Source organism: Crinia signifera, chromosome 6, assembly GCF_055691185.1.
Source record: "Crinia signifera chromosome 6, ASM5569118v1, whole genome shotgun sequence".
Taxonomy (NCBI): Eukaryota; Metazoa; Chordata; class Amphibia; order Anura; family Myobatrachidae; genus Crinia; species Crinia signifera.
Window position 1 is genome coordinate 271,029,561 of NC_139222.1, and position 22,012 is coordinate 271,051,572.

Consider the following 22,012-nt stretch of genomic DNA (forward strand, 5'->3'; position numbering starts at 1 on the left):
ATACTTAAAACATAAGAACTAGGTAAACTGGTAACTATAACTATAAAAATTTAAATAGGAAACAAAACATGGATATAACTATAACTATAAAAATTTAAATATGAAACAAAACATGGATATAACTATAACTATAAAAATTTAAATATGAAACAAAACATGGATATAACTATAACAACTAAAATGGTTTTATCTTTTTACAGTCCCAATGTCCAACGCAAAGGAACAAGAGTTTTTGGAAGGGTTTATTGAAAAATATCGTTCACACGAATGCCTGTGGCGAACAAAATCCAAAGAGTATTCGAACAAAATGAAAAGAAACCAAGCCTTGGAGGACTTGGCACGCTACAGTCTTCCATTTCACCCAGAGGCCAATGTTGAATGGGTGAGGAAACGCATCCAGAATCTGCGCACGGTGTTCTTAAAGGAACACAAGAAGGTGGAGGCTGCAAAGAAGTCTGGTGCTGGAGTCGACGAGATGTATCAAACATCGCTCTGGTACTATGATCGGTTGACATTCACCCTCAGCCAGGAGTCGATGAGGACAGGAGTAGTCCTGATGGTCGAACATGAAAACCAAGAAGTCACGGCGCAGGAGGAGGAGAATTCGCAGTCTGCATCGGTAAGTCTATTTTTTTGGCTATCTAATTGATTCCTCCTGCCAATCCACAGCGCCCTCCCCATTAAAGTAGGCCATGTACTCTTCCCTCACCTGTTTGGCTCGTGCACTCCCTGTGTAGTGTTGTGTTGGGGTTTGCAAGGAGGATATCTGCACTACCTCCTCTGGCAGTTCTTGGTCTTCTTGGAGTGCTGTGCCTGTAGCCCTTTGCTGTGTGGCTTTTCTGCGGAGCAAATTGTGCAGGACACAGCACGCCGTGACAACCCAGTCAATTTTGTCCACCCTCAGGTTAATGGCAGAGTGGAAAATACGAAACCGGTTAGCCAGGATGCCAAAAGCATTTTCCACAACACGCCGTGCCCTGGATAGTCTGTAGTTAAAGATCCTTTTGTCATGGTTCAGGCCCCTTTGCGCATATGGCTTCATGACATGCTCGTGCAGGCCAAAAGCCTCGTCAGCCACAAAAACAAAGTTAAGCCCCTGTTTAGTTTCCTGGACAGACGGCAAGTGAAGGGTGTTCGCTATGAGCCTTTCGTAGAACTTTGTGTCCTTGAAAGTGCCACCATCCGATACACGGCCATTCCTTCCTACATCCAGGAAGATAAAATCATAGTTCGCATTAACAACAGCCATTAGTACAATGCTAAAATAGCCCTTGTAATTAAAATAGTAGGAACCACTATTGATAGGCTGGGCTATGCGGACATGTTTGCCATCAATGGCTCCACCGCAATTTGGAAAGTTCCATCGCTGTTCAAACTCCTCTGCGATGACTTTCCATTCATTCACGCTGGTAGGGAACTGAAATTAGAAGTAAATAGAATTGATTAGTAAACATGTTCAATTTCTTTACAGCTTGGTGACTACCCACCTGCAACCCCAGACCTATCTGTCCTATCTGATAATGCATGTACATCGAGCGAAGTTCCTACTCCGGCACGCACTCCACCACCCACCCTGGAACCCACTCCACCACTCCCCCGTGCCAATAAAATGCGTGGCAAAGGAAAAAAAGGAGAAGCATCAGCACATGAAGAATTTATGATGCGGGCACAGCAAGTCCTGCAAAGAAACCCGGACAAACATGACAACTACTTCACTTATGTGGCAGAGTGTGTTCGCAACATGGCTCCGGACCAGCAACTTACTTTTGAAAAGTTATGCATGGAGTTGGTGTATAATGGCAGTTTAGGGTATCTCAACAGTGGCACTAAAATAGTTGGCATGGGTAGTGCACCAGCCACACCACTGTCATTAGAATCACCAGTGCCTACTCCGCCTGCCACCGTAGCAGGCCAGTCGAGCACAATTCCAACAAATACCCAGTCAACACCTACACAGCCTTTTCAACCCCCCCAGTACCGTCAATTCTACAGTTCTTTACTGATAGAAGATCCAGAGTCTCCTGTTTTTGAGGATCTGTCTTAAAAAATAGGCTATTTTATCATTTACCATCGACATGGTCTCAGCTGCAGGTATGTGATGGCCACTGCTCACATGGCGTATGGCGCACATCAATGGGGCCGGGACCATTGCATCTGCGCCATGCGCCATGTGGGTCGCAGCCTTTACATATCTGCAGCAGACATCCTCTGCCACACAAGGGCCACAGTGTGTTTTTTTGTTTTTTTATATGCTGCTACCTGTACCTGCATTACCAGAGGGAGAACAGGATTCTCCTCAATCTGGATAGCAAACTCCATTTATTGCCCTTTTGTCTTTGCCAATAGTATGGGGTACTGTGCGGCAGACATGGTCTCAGCTGCAGGTATGTGATGGCCACTGCTCACATGGCGTATGGCGCACATCAATGGGGCCGGGGCCATTGCATCTGCGCCATGCGCCATGTGGGCCGCAGCCTTTACAAATCTGCAGCAGACATCCTCTGCCACACAGTACCTTATCCCTACTGTTGTAAGGGCCTGTTCCAGAAGTTACCAGAGTGTGTTTTTTTGTTTTTTTATATGCTGCTACCTGTACCTGCATTACCAGAGGGAGAACAGGATTCTCCTCAATCTGGATAGCAAACTCCATTTATTGCCCTTTTGTCTTTACCAATAGTATGGGGTACTGTGCGGCAGACATGGTCTCAGCTGCAGGTATGTGATGGCCACTGCTCACATGGCGTATGGCGCACATCAATGGGGCCGGGGCCATTGCATCTGCGCCATGCGCCATGTGGGCCGCAGCCTTTACATATCTACAGCAGACATAATCTGCCACACAGTAGCCCGTACTTATTGGGAAAGTTTAAACTGGGTCATACATACTTAAATTTTTATATATAGTGTGTGTTTTTGTACAATATCTTTTATATATGGTATTATAATATATTTGTGTTGACACAATCTATTTACTATTTTACATGTTTTACCTATGAAAGGCCTAAAAAACCTGTTTCTGTCCTAGGCCTAAATTATAAATAAAAATATTTTGTTTGCACAATAAAGTGTACGTGTATATTTCATCCTTACCTTGCAATACTGGTACTGCAGCACCTTCACAATGGCTTTGCAGGTCTCCGGGATGATGAGGCCCAAAGCTTGCGGAGAGATGAGGGATCCAAACTTTAGGTCAGCAAGAGACCGTCCTGTCGCCAGAAACCTCAGGGTCACCACCAGCCGTTCCTCAGCAGGGATAGCCATGCGATACTTGGTATCCTGCTTCTCGATGTGGGGAGTCACCAGACGCAGCAATTCCTGGAATGTGGCATCATCCATCCTCAAGAAGTTACGAAAATCGTCTGGGTTATTTTCCCTGATGTCCCTGAGCAGTGGCATGTGCGAACGAGTCTGACGCTGAAGTAGCCACTGCTTTGTCCAGCATGATCTTTCTCTCCTGCGCTGGGCTCTCTGACGCCTGAGCTTCAACACTGCATAATAGAGCAGGTACTGTTGCTGGTGACTACCCATCACTGCATTCTCCATAGTGCAGGGTTAAAAGACACTTTGTAATGGCAGGCAAAACAAAGTAATGTGTAAATAGCTATGTCCAGCGTTCAGCAGGTATAAACCAAGCCTCACTAGTAACAAAGCAGAAATACACTGGTTTAAAATGGCTGCTGCTATTCCTATCCCCCTCTGCTAGTCCTCCCCCTCTGCTAGTCCAGCCCCTTCATTCAAATTTCAAAGGCCAATCTGACGACGGTCGCATGTGTTCTTGCAAAAAAACAAAAACCAGCGATCCGACCGTCTTAACGACCATCGCGGGCACATCGGGATCGGATCTAGATCGTTCCGCCAAAAAAACACAATTTTTGCTAATCGTTTGCTGGGGACTGCCTGGGAGCTCCCGGGAAGTCCAAGGGAAATCGTTCCATGGTCGTCTATCGGTCGTGAACGACGGTGATCGTCCTGGTGTGTACCCTACATTACCCTCTGCTGCTCACCTAATAAACAGAGAACTCTTGTGCCCGCATTAATCTGAGCTTCCACCTTTACATTCACCAAAGGCTGGCTACCTGTCACTCACTTGTGATTCCCATGAATAAGAGGCATTGTAAAACAATTGTTGCTTGTGCGCAGGGCAGCTCTCACGCCTGTACAACGGATAACAGCGGCTCCACTTCGTAAATGTCGACTGTTGTGGCCACACCTTATACGCACATGAACCTGCGATGCTGTCTGTGGTTATTTCTAATAACACCTTCTAGCAACACCTTCAAAATAACACCTTCAAGCCTGGGAGGGTGTCTGTGGGGGCCCCCACAATTTTGTTGTCCCGGGCCCCCACAGACCTTAATCCGCCCCTGCCTGTGGTGTAAACGACCCAGATGAGTTTACTGGAACTAAACCAGCATCCCCTACGGCCTAAAATGGTTACCATATTTACATCTGAGTCCACTATAGTTCATTTTGAATTATGACTATAACCTTGTATACTTTTTTCTGATTTAAAATTTGCCTATCCCTTTTTTTAAATGTATCCGTTAAGTCATCACAACATTCTCTGGCTGACTATTCCATAACTGTACTGCCCTTACTGTAAAGAATCCCTTCCTTCGCTGAGTGAGAAACTTCCTTTAACCTTAGTGGGTGACTGGATGTCCTGTGTACAGCTCTCATGGTAAACTGATCACCTGATAGATTGCTGTATTGACCCTTTATATATTTATATATATATATATATATATATATATATATATTGTGGCAGGGACAGCATCTCTACACATGAAAGTAATGTGGGAGATCCAGTCCAGGTTTTAGAGCAGCAGCAGCCCAGAAACTGATGTGACCAAGGTTGGGCTGATTAGCAGCACCTGTGACTACCTAACGGAAGTGTTTCCAGTGCAGGAGGTCATAGCTCTTGATGGTGGAATATCTACTCAAGTGATAGGCCGGGGCGTGGACTACGGTAGGGACCACTGTAGATTTCTGAACAGTTTGACTCTGTATACTGTATTCCAGATGAGGCCATACCAACGATTTATACAGTGGCATGATTAGACTGTCTTCCCTGGCATCTATGCCCCTTTTTATCCAAGCTAATACCTTGTTGGCTTTTACTGTTGCTCCTTAAAAAATGGGTCTCTCCAGCTGAGTCTACTGTTGATGAGCACCCCAAAATCTTTTTCCATTAATGATTCTCCTAGATTTTCCCCATTCAAATAATAGATTGCATGCATAACCTTACATTTATCAATATTAAACCTCATTGTCCATTTTGCTCTCCAATCCTCCAGTTTGTTTAAGTCGCTTTGTATAGTTCTAAAGTGTTTTTTCCTTGAGTTTATTTTCCCTTCGGAAGCCTGCGTCTCCTATAATCCCTGGAATTGTGGGGTTTCTATGACGGCTCGGTTTCCTGATACAAGTATTTCTATCCTTTCAGTTCAATACCTCCCAGTGTCTTCCCTCGCCACTCGGGGAACACACAATGTAATGTTCAACTTATTTGTTCAATTATCTTGAGTATTTCCGCTCCGTCGCACTGGAACGGATTCCCAGGACTGTGTGTGGTTATCAGACAAATCAGAATGACATGGGACATGAAAGCAGTCCAACAACAATAATAAGAAGAAGAATGACGCCTGACATTTAGGTGAATTACAACATGATCACAGTAATCCGGTGAGAGTACATAATACATCGTATAAATTCTTCACCATTATTCCAGTGGTTGTACTCTGGCCTGCCCAAAGCTGTTCGCTCTTGACAGGGAGGGCCGTGGGTGGAATGGGATGGCAGCAGAGGAACGCCCATGACATTAACTCCTTCCCTGGCACTCCCTAAAATTTTCCGTGCTATGCTCCAGTGCCCAGACTGGCAAACCTGGAAAATTCTCGGGATTGTTGCGGTCTGCCAGTTTAGAGCTTCAGCCATGGCCCGGCTCCGCTTCCTCCCTCGCGGCTGTGTGCAACGTGACCTTATAACATCACACCGCACACAGCCGGGTTGCCGGGGGAAGCGGCTGATATAGTGCTCAGCGGCGCTGCCCGGCCCGCGGGACACACAGCGGTGGCTTTTTTTCAGGGAGCGCTCTAAAAAAACACCTACCCTGTGGGGAGCGATCCCTTAAAAAAAAAACACCACTGAAGGGGTTAATCTGTGGCCTTTGTAAGTAAATATAAAGTGAAGAGGAACATTATACCAATACAATCTACTGTAAATGACATTCATGCAGCGAGTGATTGGTGTAGACCGGCCGCAGCGAGTCCCTGGGAATTCTAATCAAGTGTTGACAACAACGGCTTTCACCGCATGTTAATTAAATTATTTTGGGAAGTGCTGACACAGCTGCTATCTGTCCCCAGGACTCACAATACAGAGGAGCAGCAGGTACTCTAAATACACCACAATAATAAAGCCAGGATATTAAAGCGCGTGTTTGCTTTTTTATTTTTTTTACTTTCATTTTGATTTGTTCTGCTCTTATATTACTCTCGAAGTGCGATTACACAGATCTACTGCTCATTAACCAAAGAACAATTCTGTGCGCGTCGACTACTTTCCAGCGCCATGGCACCGTTATTAGCATAAATATTCTTCCGTAGAGACGCGGACAGCGTGGTCTGTGGCATTATTCGGACCCCAGAGGTATTTAAAGGTTATGGCTATCATTTCTATAGCGTTGGAACACAACCAGGAGTGTGGTTCCGATACTACACTTAAATCCCAGGACAATAGCTGCAATATTTCTTAATTTAAAGCGGCACGTGAGTTCCCTTCGGGTTCAGGTGACAATTTGACGCCAATCATTTCACACTGCAAGGGAGCGGGGAAAAGAAATGACTAATAATTACTTGGGGGAATAAAGCACACATAGCAATAAAGCAGCAGTCAAAAAATATCAAGATTTAAGGCAGGTATTAGAGAGCAGAATTCACAACTCTCCGCCAGGGCTTACACCAGACACCTCTGTGCAGAGAGAGGCAGCAAGGTGGGCCAGGGATCAGTACGTCAGAGAATACAATTGCAGGAGTTGAAAAGGAGACGTACAACTTTACCATTGATGCACTCTGAGCAATAATATCTAATATCGTTCCTGGGTAATAGGACAAGAAGGTTTACGCCTCAGGTATAAATGATCGCTGGGCTTGGGAGATTGCTAGAGATATGACTTTGCATGCAATCCCACGTCCTGGCCTAATGCAATGTGACATCACTTGTTCCGCCCGACCGTGGGACAAGAGGGCAGCATAATGGGACAGAGGAGTCCTCAAATCAGACATAGGGGTCCATTTATCATATATTTTCGGCTCATTCCCCGGAAACACTGATTTTCGGGGGTTAGCCCCAAATATCAAGTATAGCCAGAATGTATGTCATAAGGTACTGCAGCAGGAATCTGTTTCCAGGGCGGTGGTCTGGACCATGCAGGCATGTCCAAACAATTTGCATGAGGCAGGCCATGGCGGCATCACGCATTCGCTGCAAACCGAAGACAGGGTGACCAGGCAGTGTCGAAACTAGACATTTTGGTGCCCTGTGCCAGAAAGGGAATCGTTGTGCCACCGCTGCACACACACACACCCCAATACAAGGACAGTGCCCACTCAAAATTTAGGGGTGTGGTTTCACGAGAAAGGGGCATGGTAATATAATAGAATAGTACCAATAACACTGTATTGCCCCTCACACAGTATGCTGCATATCGTTATGCCCCTTACACATTATGCCACACATTGTAATGCCTATATCACATTATGCCACACACTAATGCTCATATCACATTATGTCACACACCATAATGCCGATTACATATTATACCACATACCATAATGCCCATATCACATTATGCCACACCCCGTATTGCCCATATCACATTATGCCACACAGTGTAAAGCCCCTAACACTTTATGCCACACACTGTAATGCCCCTTATACATCATACCAGGACACCGTAATAGGACACCATAATGCCCCTTACACATTCTCATATACTGTAATGCCCCTTTCACATTATGCCACACACTGTAGTGCCCTTACACATGCCAACAGTAGTGCCTCTTACAAAGTGTCCAGAATAGTAGCCCTTACACAATGCCACCCAGTACTGCTGCTCACTGTGTAATCCCAGCACTGCTGCTGCTATTAAAGCTGGGTAAGAGTGCGCAGCCTGCAGAGGAGCTGAGACTGGCGAATATTTTAAATATGGCCCTGACTCATGATCCAATTGGAGCTAGCAGTCTGGCAGCCAATCGCTAACTGTGCCTTTCGGTCGGCGAGCTCACCACATTTCAATATCTGGTGGTCTCAGTATAGGAGCTGAGTAGCGGTGATTGGCAGTGGTAGGTGGGCTGGCAGTGGCCATGATTTTGGCAGATGGTGTGCCAACAGTGCAGATGAGCTGTGGGCAAGGCACCACTGGCTCCCACCTAGTTACGGCGCTGTGACCCAGCAACTGGCTTTGCAGGAAAGCTTCAAATGGGCACCTACAGGAGATCCAATCAGTGACGTGGAAGGGGGTGCCGGCAGTAGTGTAGCGACAATGTTGGCAGCAGTGCTGTGTGCGCAGCCTTTGCTCTGGGTATTCCTCAAAAGCTCTGTCACTGCACGCGATAATAAAAACATCCATGCACTCAATTATCGCATTGGGAATTGGGCCGATATTATACCAGCGCGTCCACATCTGAGGATACTTATGGTGATAAATTGGCCCCCAAGATTTAAATTGTAAAAAAACTATGTTTCCTTGTCTCACATCTATATAAAGAGAAATAAAACGGTCCCACACTTTTTCTGGCGCAGGTTTAATTATACAGCTCAGTGTTTTCAGCTGGTCAACAGCGCTACCTCTTTATTAAATGAATAATTGAGCTATTTTACATCTAAACAGCTCTTATTTTATGGCACTTTCCAATGTAAGACTCGCTAGTGGTGAGGGGGGAAATAACGTAATTACCAGGGTAACAATATAAAACATAAGTGTATAATTACCGTCACAAGAACTTACTGTCATTATATTGTCACTGTAATTGTACGTGAAGCTCTGCCTGGAATACATGAGTACTTCTGCTATTGTCTAAAAATACATTGATTTGCCGGCCTTACAATATCAGAAATTACACATCTAGAGAAAGGGTAAATCGGGTCAGCCGGATCCAGCCTCGTGGGAGCGCTCACATACAGGGAGGTGTATCAGACTTTGGAGAGAGCTAAAGTAACACCCAATCAGCCCCATAACTGGCATTTCTAAAACGCAGCATGTAAAATGGCATTTAGAAGCTAATTGGTTGGTACTTTATCTCTTGCTTTAGCACTCTCCAATGTTTTATACCTCTCCACAGGCAGGCATTTTCAGCTACAACCTAGTCTTTGTAGTCACGTTACTTTACTTTCCTAATTTTTATCAATTTGAATAGCGTTCTTATTATTAAATGCCATTATTTACTGAGACTAACTATATCATCTACAGTATATATATATATATATATATATATATAATGTGAAGAAATGGGCACTCACCAAGGTCAAGATTAATAAGGCATATTAATGGCGAATCAAAAAAGGCCTAGTCGACGTGACGTTTCGGTCCACTCTAGACCATCATCAGGACTTGTACAGCTCAGGTACTACCAACAACCACACATCATTCCTCCTGAGAGGAATGATGCATGGTGACCTGAGGGTGGCCTGATCTATGCATGGTGACCTGAGGGTGGCCTGATCAATGCATGGTGACCTGAGGGTGGCCTGATCTGTGAATGGTGACCTGAGGGTGGCCTGATCTATGCATGGTGACCTTAGGGTGGCCTGATCAATGCATGTGACCTGAGGGTGGATGATCTATGCATGGTGACCTGAGAGTGGCCTGATCTATGCGTCGTGACCTGAGGGTGGCCTGATCTGTGCGTGATGACCTGAGGGTGTCCTGATCTGTGAATGGTGACCTGAGGGTGGCCTGATCTGTGCATGGTGACCTGAGGGTGGCCTGATCTGTGCATGGTGACCTGAGGGTGGCCTGATCTATGCGTCGTGACCTGAGGGTGGCCTGATCTGTGCGTGGTGACCTGAGGGTGTCCTGATCTATGCATGATGACATAAGGGTGGCCTGATCTATGCATGGTGACCTGAGGGTGGCCTGATCTATGCATGGTGACCTGAGGGTGGCCTGATCTATGCATGGTGACCTGAGGGTAGCCTGATCTGTGCATGGTGACCTGAGGGTGTCCTGATCTATGCATGGGGACCTGAGGGTGACCTGATCTGTGCATGGTGATCTGAGGGTGGTCTGATCTATGCATGGTGACCAGAGGATGGCCTGATCTATGCATGGTGACCTGAGGATGGCCTGATCTATGCATGGTGACCTGAGGGTGGCTAATCTGTGAATGGTGACGGGAGTGTGGCCTGATCTGTGCATGGTGACCTGAGGGTGGTCTCATCTGTGCATGGTGACCTGAGGGTGGTCTGATCTGTGCATGGTGACCTGAGGGTGGCCTGATCTATGCATGGTGACCTGAAAATGGCCTGATCTGTGCATGGTGACCTGAGGGTGGCTAATCTGTGAATGGTGACGGGAGGGTGGCATGATCTATGCATGGTGACCTGAGGGTGGCCTGATCTGTGCATGGTGACCTGATGGTGGCTGATCTATGCATGGTGACCTGAGGGTGGCCTGATCTGTGCGTGGTGACCTGAGGGTGTCCTGATCTGTGAATGGTGACCTGAGGGTGGCCTGATCTGTGCATGGTGACCTGAGGGTGGCCTGATCTGTGCATGGTGACCTGAGGGTGGCCTGATCTATGCGTCGTGACCTGAGGGTGGCCTGATCTGTGCATGGTGACCTGAGGGTGGCCTGATCTGTGCATGGTGACCTGAGGGTGTCCTGATCTGTGCATGGTGACCTGAGGGTGGTCTGATCTATGCATGGTGACCTGAGGGTGGCCTGATCTGTGCATGGTGACCTGAGGGTGGCCTGATCTGTGCATGGTGACCTGAGGGTGGCCTGATCTATGCATGGTGACCTGAGGGTTATTATTGTTGTGTTATTATGGCTCTGTCAGCATGTTTTAGGAGGTGAGACCATCCTTACATGAGTCACAACAAATTGCACCCTCATGCCCAAGTTGTCAGAATGCAGGACAGTTGCGGGAAGTCTGGGAGAGTATGAGGGTACGGATATAACAGAACCTGCGCTTGCATTGCCTCCATTGAGACCTGCTGTTCCCTAACGATGAAAGTGAATAAAAAGAGTAGACCTTGTTCAAAAGCTACATCCGCCTCCTAGCGCAGGAGAAATCGGGTACAAGGTCATGGGTACCTGTACGTTCCACCAGACGCATGATTTTTTACATCCATAGATACTGTATGGGGTCTATTCAGCCAATCACCTTCAATCTCAGAGTCAGGCTTGATTTTTAAAACAGGTCTGTTACTGTTGTGGTTAGTGCAGTCTGCGCAGTCCTCTCCTGTAATCGGGAATAATGCTTCCACGCGCAGGATAACAGCTACATTGCAGTAATGATGCCATCACTAATATTGCACACCTATAACTATTACAGTTTCTCCATCTACAGACGTATCCCATTCCCAGATTATACTGCATGAGCCTATCTGCATCCCCAGATCTGTATGTCTCCAGGGATTCCTGAAACATGATGGTCAGACATCAGGAACCGTCCGCTCGGCATACTGATAGGTGTAATGTGGGTTCCCCGGCATTACGGTCTGTGCTGCTGAGGTTTCTGTTCAACATACTGTATTTTCCCTACAAAAGTACCTTGCTTATCCTCATCCTGATCACATAATCCAATGTGAAACCTGCCATATGTTTCCTTAATGCTAGGAAGTAATGATTATGTAAAAATATGGTCAATGTTCTGACTTCGAAAAATGACTTTGGTACTTATGTAGTATCTGGGCTGCCGATTTTTTGATTGTATGCCTTAAGTTAAGGCATACAATCAGATGCGATGCGATGCGATATCGCATCGCATCGCATCGCATCGCATCCGATATCGGATGCGATGACCCGATTTTTCCATAGGAATCAATGTTAAAATGATTCCTATGGAAAAAGGGGTCCTTTTCATACCCCTACTATCCAAGTGGGCATGGAGTTGGATATAAACCTGTGGCGAGCGTAGCGAGCCACCGAGCCCGAAGCGTGGCGAGCGAAGCGAGCCCCGCGAGGGGACGGTATTCGTCCCCTCGCGGGGCTCGCTTCGCTCGCCACGCTTCGGGCTCGGTGGCTCGCTACGCTCGCCACAGGTTTATATCCAACTCCATGCCCACTTGGATAGTAGGGGTATGAAAAGGACCCATTTTTCCCATTGAATTCCATGTTAAAATGGACTCAGTCCATTTTAACATTGATTCCTATGGAAAAATCGGGTCATCGCATCGCATCGCATCGAATCGCATGGTCGCATGCGATGCGATGCGATCTCCCGATCCGACCCGATTTAGAAATCGGCAGCCCAGATACTACATAAGTACCATGACTTTTATATACTTTTTTTCTCCCCTTTCGGAATAAAAGTCAGTCTAAACCAGGGATGGGCAATTATTTTGGCCGGGGGGCCACTTAACAATCCTAGTAAAAATTTACGCTGCCCAGCATCCCGCCATCTGCACGCTGCCCGGGATCCCGCCTCCTGCACGCTGCCCGGGATCCCGCCTCCTGCACGCTGCCCGGGATCCCGCCTCCTGCACGGGATCCCGCCTCCTGCACGCTGCCCGGGATCCCGCCTCCTGCACGCTGCCTGGGATCCCGCCTCCTGCACGTAGCCCGGGATCCCGCCTCCTGCACGTTGCCCGGGATCCCACCTCCTACAGCCCTGCACAGCCTGTGGCTCAGCCAATCACTGAGCCTCCAGCATCTACCTAGCACACTACGGGACAGCTGAGCCATCACTCTGCTGCCCTGCACTGCTGTGCAGCACCGACGGCTCAGCTGTCACTCAATTGAGTCAGGGCAGCAGGGAGCTGGGTTATGCAGCGCCGTTGAGGAAATCCCAGCCTTTGCATGTGGAGTGCAAAACATGTCTTCTGCAGCACCGCCGGCCAGTCAAGATCGGGTTGGCCCAAAGGCCGTAGTTTGCCCATCCCTGGTCTAAACTGACTTTTATTTCCGCCTTTGATCGCTGAATATGCGGCAGGTGCTGATGTCATGTGATGTCAGTCATCCGCCCCAAGCATGCTTTTCCAGAGGAACGCCCAGCGTTTCCATGGGGACGCTCATACAACACTCCCTGATGCAACCCACAATCCCGCCCCCCTCCCTCCACTGCCCATGCTAATGCCTCGGCAAGTACGATCACACATAGGGTCTGCACATTAGCCTATACGCGCATGCGCACACCCACCACCATTGACCCTAAATCGGCCCCAATGTGTGATGGCCTCTGAATCAAGGCCGGGCCCACATTTTACACCCTCTACTCATTAAATATACTCACTGTGTGGCAGCGGCACCATTTCCCAGTGGATTATGGGCACATACCTAGTGCATATGTTTGACGTTGTGCACACTGTAATAAATGCCCCTTCAGCTGCCAATTTCGGCACAACTATAATTATTAGAAATGCAGACTATGGGGGGTATTCAATCCCCGCCGCTATTCCCGATGGGGGAAATAGCGGAGGACCCTATTCAATGCTGTCTTTCCCAACAGCATTGAACAGGGATATCGGCAGAACGAGACGACTTTAGAAGCAGTCGGGCCCGTTCTGCCGAGAACGGCCATGGATTATCGAGCTCCCGACCACAGCTCAACGTTCTACGGCCGTATCTCACGGCCACCCCCCCCCCTTTTCGGCATTTGGGACATTGAATCCCGTCTGCCGATTCTTTGTCAAGGCAGCCCAAGAATAAGACAGGGTCATGGCTGTCGGGCCGGCCTGACAGTCGTGACCCGGGCTTGAATATCCCCCATAGAGAGGTTTGAAATTCAATCCTTACAATGCTCGACCAATAGAATTTATGGACTGGAAATTTGACAATAAAAAAAGCAAATTCAGTAGATCAGCCGGCAAGGGAACAGAATCGAGGCGCTGGTTCCACGCAGAACAGACTCATTCCCACTCAGTACACCTATGTAGGCGGAAAGCTTGCAAACTTCTCCTCTTTCCGTAGGTAAACAAATCTCCAAAGATGCATTTATTTTACCTAGAGTTCTCTCTCTCTGTGCTTTATTATTCATGCGAGTCTCTGTTTTTCACATACCCAGGATATTAGACACATTTTTAAGCCTGTTGATGGAACAGCACTTATCTGACAATGCTCTCCGGCTCCCCGCAGCCCAAACTCTCATCGGCTCGGAAGTCATTAATAATTGTGAAGTCTTTTCAAATCCTCTTTTTTTTCCTAAATATTTGTAGCTCTTTATTTTCCAAGGTGTATAATACATAAAGACGCTCTACTACAGTGTCTGCGGAGATCTTCCAGGAGAACATTGCTGCAAATAATGCACGAGTCTACCAAGTAAACATAAATGCTGTGGATTATAATAGTATGTGAGCAAATATGTTTTCTATCGCTTTTCCGTGCAATTCCCATTTCAAATGAAATCAGAACACTGGCAAAACCAACATGCAGCTGTCAAAGCTATCAAAATATTGGAGCTTTCTGTGATCATTTTTGCAATGGGTTCTCTGCAATGGGTTATCAATGGCCGGCCCCCAGCATCCGAAACTCAGATACTGGCTTCAGAGACATAGGGCTAGGGTGACCAACCGTTCCGGTTTGCCCAGGACTGTCCCGGTTTTGACTCCTAAAATCCTGCGTCCCGGGAAAACCCATCCCAGGATGTGGAAAGTCCCGGTTTTTACTAACAATTGTTGGTGGATTGAAGGGCAGCCAGGGCAGCATTGCATTCAGCTAGGCTGGGCGACGGACGGTCTTTACATACTTTTCGCCCAAATTCACTGCATACATAGCTCCCTGAGTCGCCGCGGCCGCCCCCCTGGCAATGATGTCAGCAGGCGAAGCTACTTAAGTCATGTCCGCCCGGCCAGCCACGGCGCACCCCCACGTGATGCACGCGGTGACGCGGGCGGCTCAGTGCTCAATGTGACATCCCACACTGTCCCACCTCCGCCAGCCACAGCGGTGCGTTCTGAGAGTAGTGGAGGAGGGACAATAGACAGAGCCACGCAGCAGCAAATTGTGTGTGGTGGCAGGTGCGAGCAGCGACGCCACCATCATCAGTGCCTGTGCCCCAGTGTGTGATCCCAGCCAGCCAGCCAGTGTGAGTTTTGAAGATAATAAACACTTACTGTCTATTATGTTTTATATGATTCAGGGGTATGTCTGTGTCTGGGACTTGATACCTACACCATAATGACCCAGACCCCCCGTCCCGGGTTGGCCCATTGGAAAGTTGGTCACCCTACATAGGGCAGTGCTCTCTCGCCCCGTCCCTCTACACATGCTGCAGCTCTCTTGTCAGGGAGGGCGGCTTCTCCAGATCTCCCTCCATAGGCTCTGCAGAGTTTAAATAGCTTCTTCTCTGATTGATGTCCTGCCCTGACCTCAGAGTTACCCGTCTCCTGTCCTGACCTTGGCTTGTTACTGTATTATGCTTTTGGCTGCAGTTTTCTCCTGACTTTGAAATATTTTTTAGCCTTGCCTTATCCAATGCCTGCCCTCGGCCGCCTATGAAATGTAGTTGAGGAGTAGTTTGGTGATTTTATATTTCATGTCATTTTGTGAAAAAAATTTTTTTGTTCATATATTTTTTCGGATCTTTTTTTGTTCACTTTCTGTTTATCTGCATAATGCTTCGCTCTCCTGCCTGCCTTGTCTGGCATACGGACTTGTCAAACCCCCTCAAACACGGGTTTCCCAGGCTGGAGCGGTCACCCACAGCAGGGGTCATGTGTCCTGGAGTTTAGCAACTAGGGCTTCTTGCTGTATCCCTTGCAGTTGCTGCACTGGCTGACTCTGGGGCTCCCTCTTCAGTGGCAGTTATCTGCTGTAAATACCTGCCGGCGATTGCTGTGGCCAACCACTCCCCGCCTCTCTCATTAGCTAGTTCCTCTATATCTCATCCATGATTGGAAATGGTGGGGAGATCGGTGATGCTCTCTGTATTGTATGGCAGTCACTGTGATGCTCTCTGTATGATATGGCAGTCACTGTGATGCTCACTGTATGATATGGCAGTCACTGTGATGCTCTCTGTATGATATGGCAGTCACTGTGATGCTCTCTGTATGATATGGCAGTCACTGTGATGCTCACTGTATGATATGGCAGTCACTGTGATGCTCTCTGTATGATATGGCAGTCACTGTGATGCTCACTGTATGATATGGCAGTCACTGTGATGATCTCTGCATGATATGACAGTCACTGAGATTATCTCTGTATGATATGGCAGTCACTGTGATGCTCTCTGTATGATATGGCAGTCACTGCGATGCTCTCTGTATGATATGGCAGTCACTGTGATGATCTCTGCATGATATGGCAGTCACTGAGATTATCTCTGTATGATATGACAGTCACTGTGATGCTCTCTGTATGATATGGCAGTCACTGTTATGCTCTCTGTATCATATGGCAGTCACTGTGATGCTCTCTGTATGATATGGCAGTCACTGTGATGCTCACTGTATGATATCTCAGTCACTGTGATGATCTCTGTATGATATGGCAGTCACTGTTATGCTCTCTGTATCATATGGCAGTCACTGCGATGCTCTCTGTATGATATGACAGTCACTGGTATGCTCTCTGTATGATATGGCAGTCACAGTGATGCTCTCTGTATGATATGGCAGTCACTTCGATGCTCTCTGTATGATATGACAGTCACTGGTATGCTCTCTGTATGATATAGCAGTCACTGTGATGCTCTCTTTATGATATGACAGTCACTGTGATGCGCTCTATATTTTATGATGGTCACTGTGATGTGTTCTGTATTATATGGCAGTCACTGTGATGCTCTCTGTATTATATGGCAGTCACTGTGATGCGCTCTGTATGATATGGCAGTCACTGTGATGTTCTCTGTATTATATGTTAGTCACTGTTATGCTCTCTGTATTATATGGCAGTCACTGTGATACTCTCTGTATTATATGATGGTCACTGTGATGCGCTCTGTATGATATGACAGTCACTGTGATGCTCTCTGTATTATATGGCAGTCACTGTGATGCTCTCTGTATTATATGGCAGTCACTGTGATGCTCTCTGTATGATATGGCAGTCACTGTGATGATCTCTGTATGATATGTCAGTCACTGGGATGCGCTCTATATGATATGGCAGTCACTGTGATGCTCTCTGCATGATATGGCAGTCACTGTGATGCGCTCTGTATGATATGGCAGTCACTGTGATGCTCTCTGTATTATATGGCAGTCACTGTGATGTTCTCTATCATATGATGGTCACTGTGATGCTCTCTGTATGATATGGCAGTCACTGTGATGCTCACTGTATGATATGGCAGTCACTGTGATGTTCTCTATCATATGATGGTCACTGTGATGCTCTCTGTATGATATGGCAGTCACTGTGATGCTCACTGTATGATATGGCAGTCACTGAGATGATCTCGGTATTATATGGCAGTCACTGTGATGCTCTCTGTATCATATGATGGTCACTGTGATGCACTCTGTGTTATATGATGGTCACTGTGATGTGCTCTGTATGATATGTCGGTCACTGTGATGTTCTCTGTATGATATGTCGGTCACTGTGATGCGCTCTGTGTTATATGATGGTCACTGTGATGCGCTCTGTATTATATGATGGTCACTGTGATGCGCTCTGTATCATATGATGATTACTAATGCACTGCATTATAGGGTCTTCACAAACCTTTTTGTTATAGCTCCTCTATACAGTGATTGAAGGCAAGCACTACCTATGACACTCCATGGCGATAGCCACACCAAGGGCACTACCCCCTATGTAGACTCTATCCACACCACACTTGTCAATTTCAGCTCAAGGCCCATGTGAACCAGAATCCGGCACTGAGTTTGGTGGCTGACAGGGAGATCCTGCAGCCGCCTGCTGGTTTAAAGATGAAACTCAGCAGGTTGTCTAATCTTCACAGGGCCACTGATCATGGCTGTGATGATGAGGTGCATTCTCAAGCTCCAATATCTGGGCTTTGCAGGAAGGACGGTGGATGTTCTCCAGAATCCAACTTCTTTTACCCCATCAGTTGCATTGGTGGATGTTAGCGCCCCCCATTAAAGAACGGTCGTGGCACATAATGTTGCCCATCCCCTCCTGACATCTTGCAATATGCGGGTAGTCGCAGTGGAGCTCTTTCGCAGCACCTGTGCCATGCTCACCTGTTGCAGAATATGGTTCTACCAAGGCATTCGATATAATCTTAAAAAAAATGGAATGCAGAGGCTTCTGGGAGTTATGGTTCATCAACAGCTTAAACCTTTGCATATTATCTGTTTATCAATGGTTAAAATACAGTTAGAGAAATTCTGTCCCTCTGTTACCAAGGTAGCCACCTACTGCGCATGGCGCGCATAGACAGTTCTTGCGGACACAGAGCCGAGGATTCGTTATAAACACTTTTGCCTACTGTTGCATTAATTGCCGTGAGCAAAGAGGTCAGAACAGAGTATGCATTATTTTCCGTACAGCTCTTTGATTACAACGCTTAACTCTTGGCGGATTCAGGGGGGAGGGACCCAGGCACGTGCAACCCTCTGCGTAGACATGAAATGTAAACCACTCACGAGTCTCTTAATATCAATGCAAGGAAAAAAAGTCTTAAATTACAAACATTTATTTTAAACGGCAGAACAGACAAGTACAACGAGCACCAAACGTCCTCACGGGACGAAGCGTAAGTCTTATTTTATTGGTACAAAACTAATGAAATGGGGAAACTAATTGTCCATTTTTCATAACAATGAACAAGAGTTTCGGATGTCTAACGAGTGCACCGTTCTTTTTAAGGAACATCTGACATTACGGCAAATCTAATAACTAACAACTTTTATACTGTGATAGGAATAGGGTTCACCTTGAGAGATCTGCACTGTGTCTGGGGAGTTGTTCCCTGGCGGATAGCAGCCAGGAGCCCGGTGATTGCTCCCTAAAGTCAGATTATAATTGTGTGTGAAAGATATAAAAATACACTATTTGGGAACATCATTAAGCAGAGCGATGCAGCGAGGAGAGCAGTATGCAAATAAAATGGAGAGGCTTAAAAAAAGCTGCACTGGTAGAGTCAATTATCTGCATATCACAAGTGCCCGAGGTGGTGCCTTATTAAGAGAAAATGATGTGCAGAAGAGTTCATCGCATTCTGCGGCAACTTATTTATGTCTTTTTACAGATTTATTTTCACGTAAAGGGGCAGGCAGTCTCTTCTAGGACTACAAGTTGCAGCGGGTATGGATCGCTAGGTCGACCCAAGAAATGTCAACAGTCCTTAGGTCAAAAGGCAGAAGGTTGACAGTGACTGAAGATGGGCAGGGTCCTTAGGTCAACCGGTGGAAAGTCGACAATGCAGATGGTCAACAAGTATATTTAGTGGATGGTAGGTCATGAACTACCACCTGTTCTGGAGCCACAGTGGGAGAAAAAATAAAAAACCTGTGTTGACTGTTGACCTTCCAGTGTCGACCTAAGGAGTGTCGACCTTTTTTGGGCCGACCTAACGACCGCATCCCGTTGCATCAAGCTCATATTTAATCCAGCAAGTCGAGGAGTCTATATTGCAGTCACCCACAATGCAAGTGGGGTAGTAGTACGTTTATTTAGTGACAATAGAATTTTTTAATAAAAAGAGACCCACAGAATGCAGAATACGCTCCGGCCAAGTAATTTCCTAAAAGTGAAACCTAATTCCAGACATGGCATATACCTAACACAGTATTCCTATACCTAACAATATTGATAATAAAGTCCATTTGTCCATATCTTTGATGTGATTATGATGATGTTCCCGCAATGTTTCTATTCCCTTTAAACAAATAACCCCTCCCTACGTACACAGCTGCCGGGATCTTTCATGTCTGCCCCAATTAAAAATGTCCTACCCAAAAAGGCCACCTCTTGCAACCATATCAACTGTCTCCTCTAAAGCAGCTGCCATTTTGGGAGGGACACTTTCAATAAGAAGCAGACACAACAGACCCCATCGGCTGTGGAAGGGGTACATATGGAGGGGGGATCGACTGACAATGAGCAACTACCAGGCGCAGTTTTAGCAATGGCTCCTGTAGACCCCCATTGCCCACAAGCCACCCAGCACCGGCTCCAAGCCACAACGAGGCCTGCTGGAGCCACCAGCCAATCAGCAGGACAAGGGGGAGAAGAATGTGCTTTCGCTGCTCAATGATGCTCTCTGTCCAATAACAATTATAAATGAAGATATATATATATATATCGCAAATGAATGGCATATTTACAGTTTTAGCATTCCAAGGAACAGGAGTAACAAATGTACTAACTGGAGTTTTTAATGGAACTATTAAAATAATAAGTAAGCTATTAAAAATAATATATGGTTGATTACTTTTATACTAATGCATTGTTCATGATGTATGAGATCATTAGAATAACACTCGCACAGGGTTTCTATTTTAATATACCTTAATCAAGCTAGCTTATTAATAAAAGTGTATACTGTATAACATCTTTTCTATAATAATTGACATTCTAGGGTGTGATTTATAATGTTGGCATTCATACTGCTGATATTCAAAGGGGACGATTCTATTGTGCCCCTCACAGCTTCTGGGAATCTATAGGAAGGGACATCTACCGGAGCGATTTTATTATTATCGGTAGACAATTAATTCTCGCAGCCTCTGCTGGTGTGATAAAAAATTCCGTAGTTTGGGCACCCAAAGGAAAGGAAAATTTTAAACGGTGTTTAGTCCCTTTGTGCGTGGCACAGTTGAACTGCCCTCATAATGTCAACATGAGAATGTTGACATGTTTTGTATCACCAATCATGTCGATACCAATAACGTCTCTATGTATTATTAGAAGGTTGACAAAATGTCTCAGTATTTAGTGGCGGCTCACCTGGTACGGCAGGATCGTGGCTCTAGCGATATATTTCGGGTCTAGCAGTGATGTCCTGAGGAATTTTGATGGATTATGTGGCACTTTCGGCTTTGAGTAGTATTGCTAATTAATAACACATAAATATATACCACACCCTAGTGTCTCACTCTAACCTCTCCATTCACAACCTCACCCTACCCCAGTTTTAGGGTTAGGCTTAAGGGTGGAGATAGGGTTAGGCTGTGAGTGGTGGTGGTTAGGGTTTTAGGGTTTGGCCGTGAGTGGTGAGGGTTAGGGTGAGGCACTAGGGTGGGGCTAGAGTGAGGCTAGGTACTAGGGGGAGGGTTAGGTTGTGGATGGTGAGGGTTAGGCACAAGGGTGGGGTTAGGGTTAGTCTGAGGATGGAGAGGGGTAGAATTAAGCACTAAGAAGAGGGTAAAGCTTTGGATGTGGAGGGTTAGAATTAGGCACTAGGGGGAGGTTTAGGGTTAGGCTGTAAGTGGAGGCTAGGTGCTAGGGGGAGGGTTAGATTGAGCGTGGGGAGGGTGGGCACTAGGGCAGGGTTAACTATTATAGCCAGTGTTAGCATTCTGTCTGTTTGAGAAAAGTTCCCATAGGAAGAAGGCAACTGATAGCAGATGGAGAAAAGGGTGAACCCGGATCACACTGGGTGACTCGGGGTCAGGTGCGCCTGACCTGAGTTGAGTTCCTGAGCTGCTGCCCTAGGACAGGGTAGTTAGTCCTGTGCAGATGAATAGAACAAAAAAGACAAAAAGAGGGGGTGGGCAGCGCTAATTAGGACTGATTGGATGCAATAGTATGCAAAAAATAAAAATGAATTTCGAGATTGGTTAGATCTATCACAAAAATTTATTTAATACATTTCTAAAAACTGCAAGCCAGAAGATGTGGGCTAAAAACAATAGACATAAATAAACATATATAAACATGTATAATAAAATTGGGTACTTGTTTCCTAGCACGGCCACACCGATT

The 22,012-nt window shown here is 46.4% G+C and overlaps 2 protein-coding genes across 3 annotated transcripts in view; one reads left to right on the forward strand and one right to left on the reverse strand.

Moving 5' to 3' along the window:
• ZMAT4 (zinc finger matrin-type 4) overlaps positions 1-22,012 on the reverse strand; it is a 307,125-nt gene that overhangs the window by 77,727 nt on the left and 207,386 nt on the right. The window lies entirely within an intron of this gene.
• On the forward strand, positions 95-18,210 carry LOC146007404 (uncharacterized). The gene is made up of 3 exons (XM_083145755.1): positions 95-619; positions 1,472-1,552; positions 17,968-18,210. The coding sequence occupies exons 1-3, from the start codon at positions 206-208 to the stop codon at positions 18,208-18,210; spliced, it is 738 nt and encodes a 245-aa protein (XP_083001881.1). The 5' UTR covers positions 95-205.

What these genes read in the sequence shown, in the direction of transcription:
- LOC146007404 (XM_083145755.1), top strand. Translation starts at nt 206, where the DNA reads ATGTCCAACGCAAAGGAACAAGAGTTTTTGGAAGGGTTTATTGAAAAA. An exon ending in AGAATTCGCAGTCTGCATCG is followed by an intron (nt 620 to 1,471) that starts GTAAGTCTATTT and finishes ATTTCTTTACAG; the next exon opens with CTTGGTGACTACCCACCTGC. An exon ending in CGAGCGAAGTTCCTACTCCG is followed by an intron (nt 1,553 to 17,967) that starts GCACGCACTCCA and finishes TGTCAATTTCAG; the next exon opens with CTCAAGGCCCATGTGAACCA.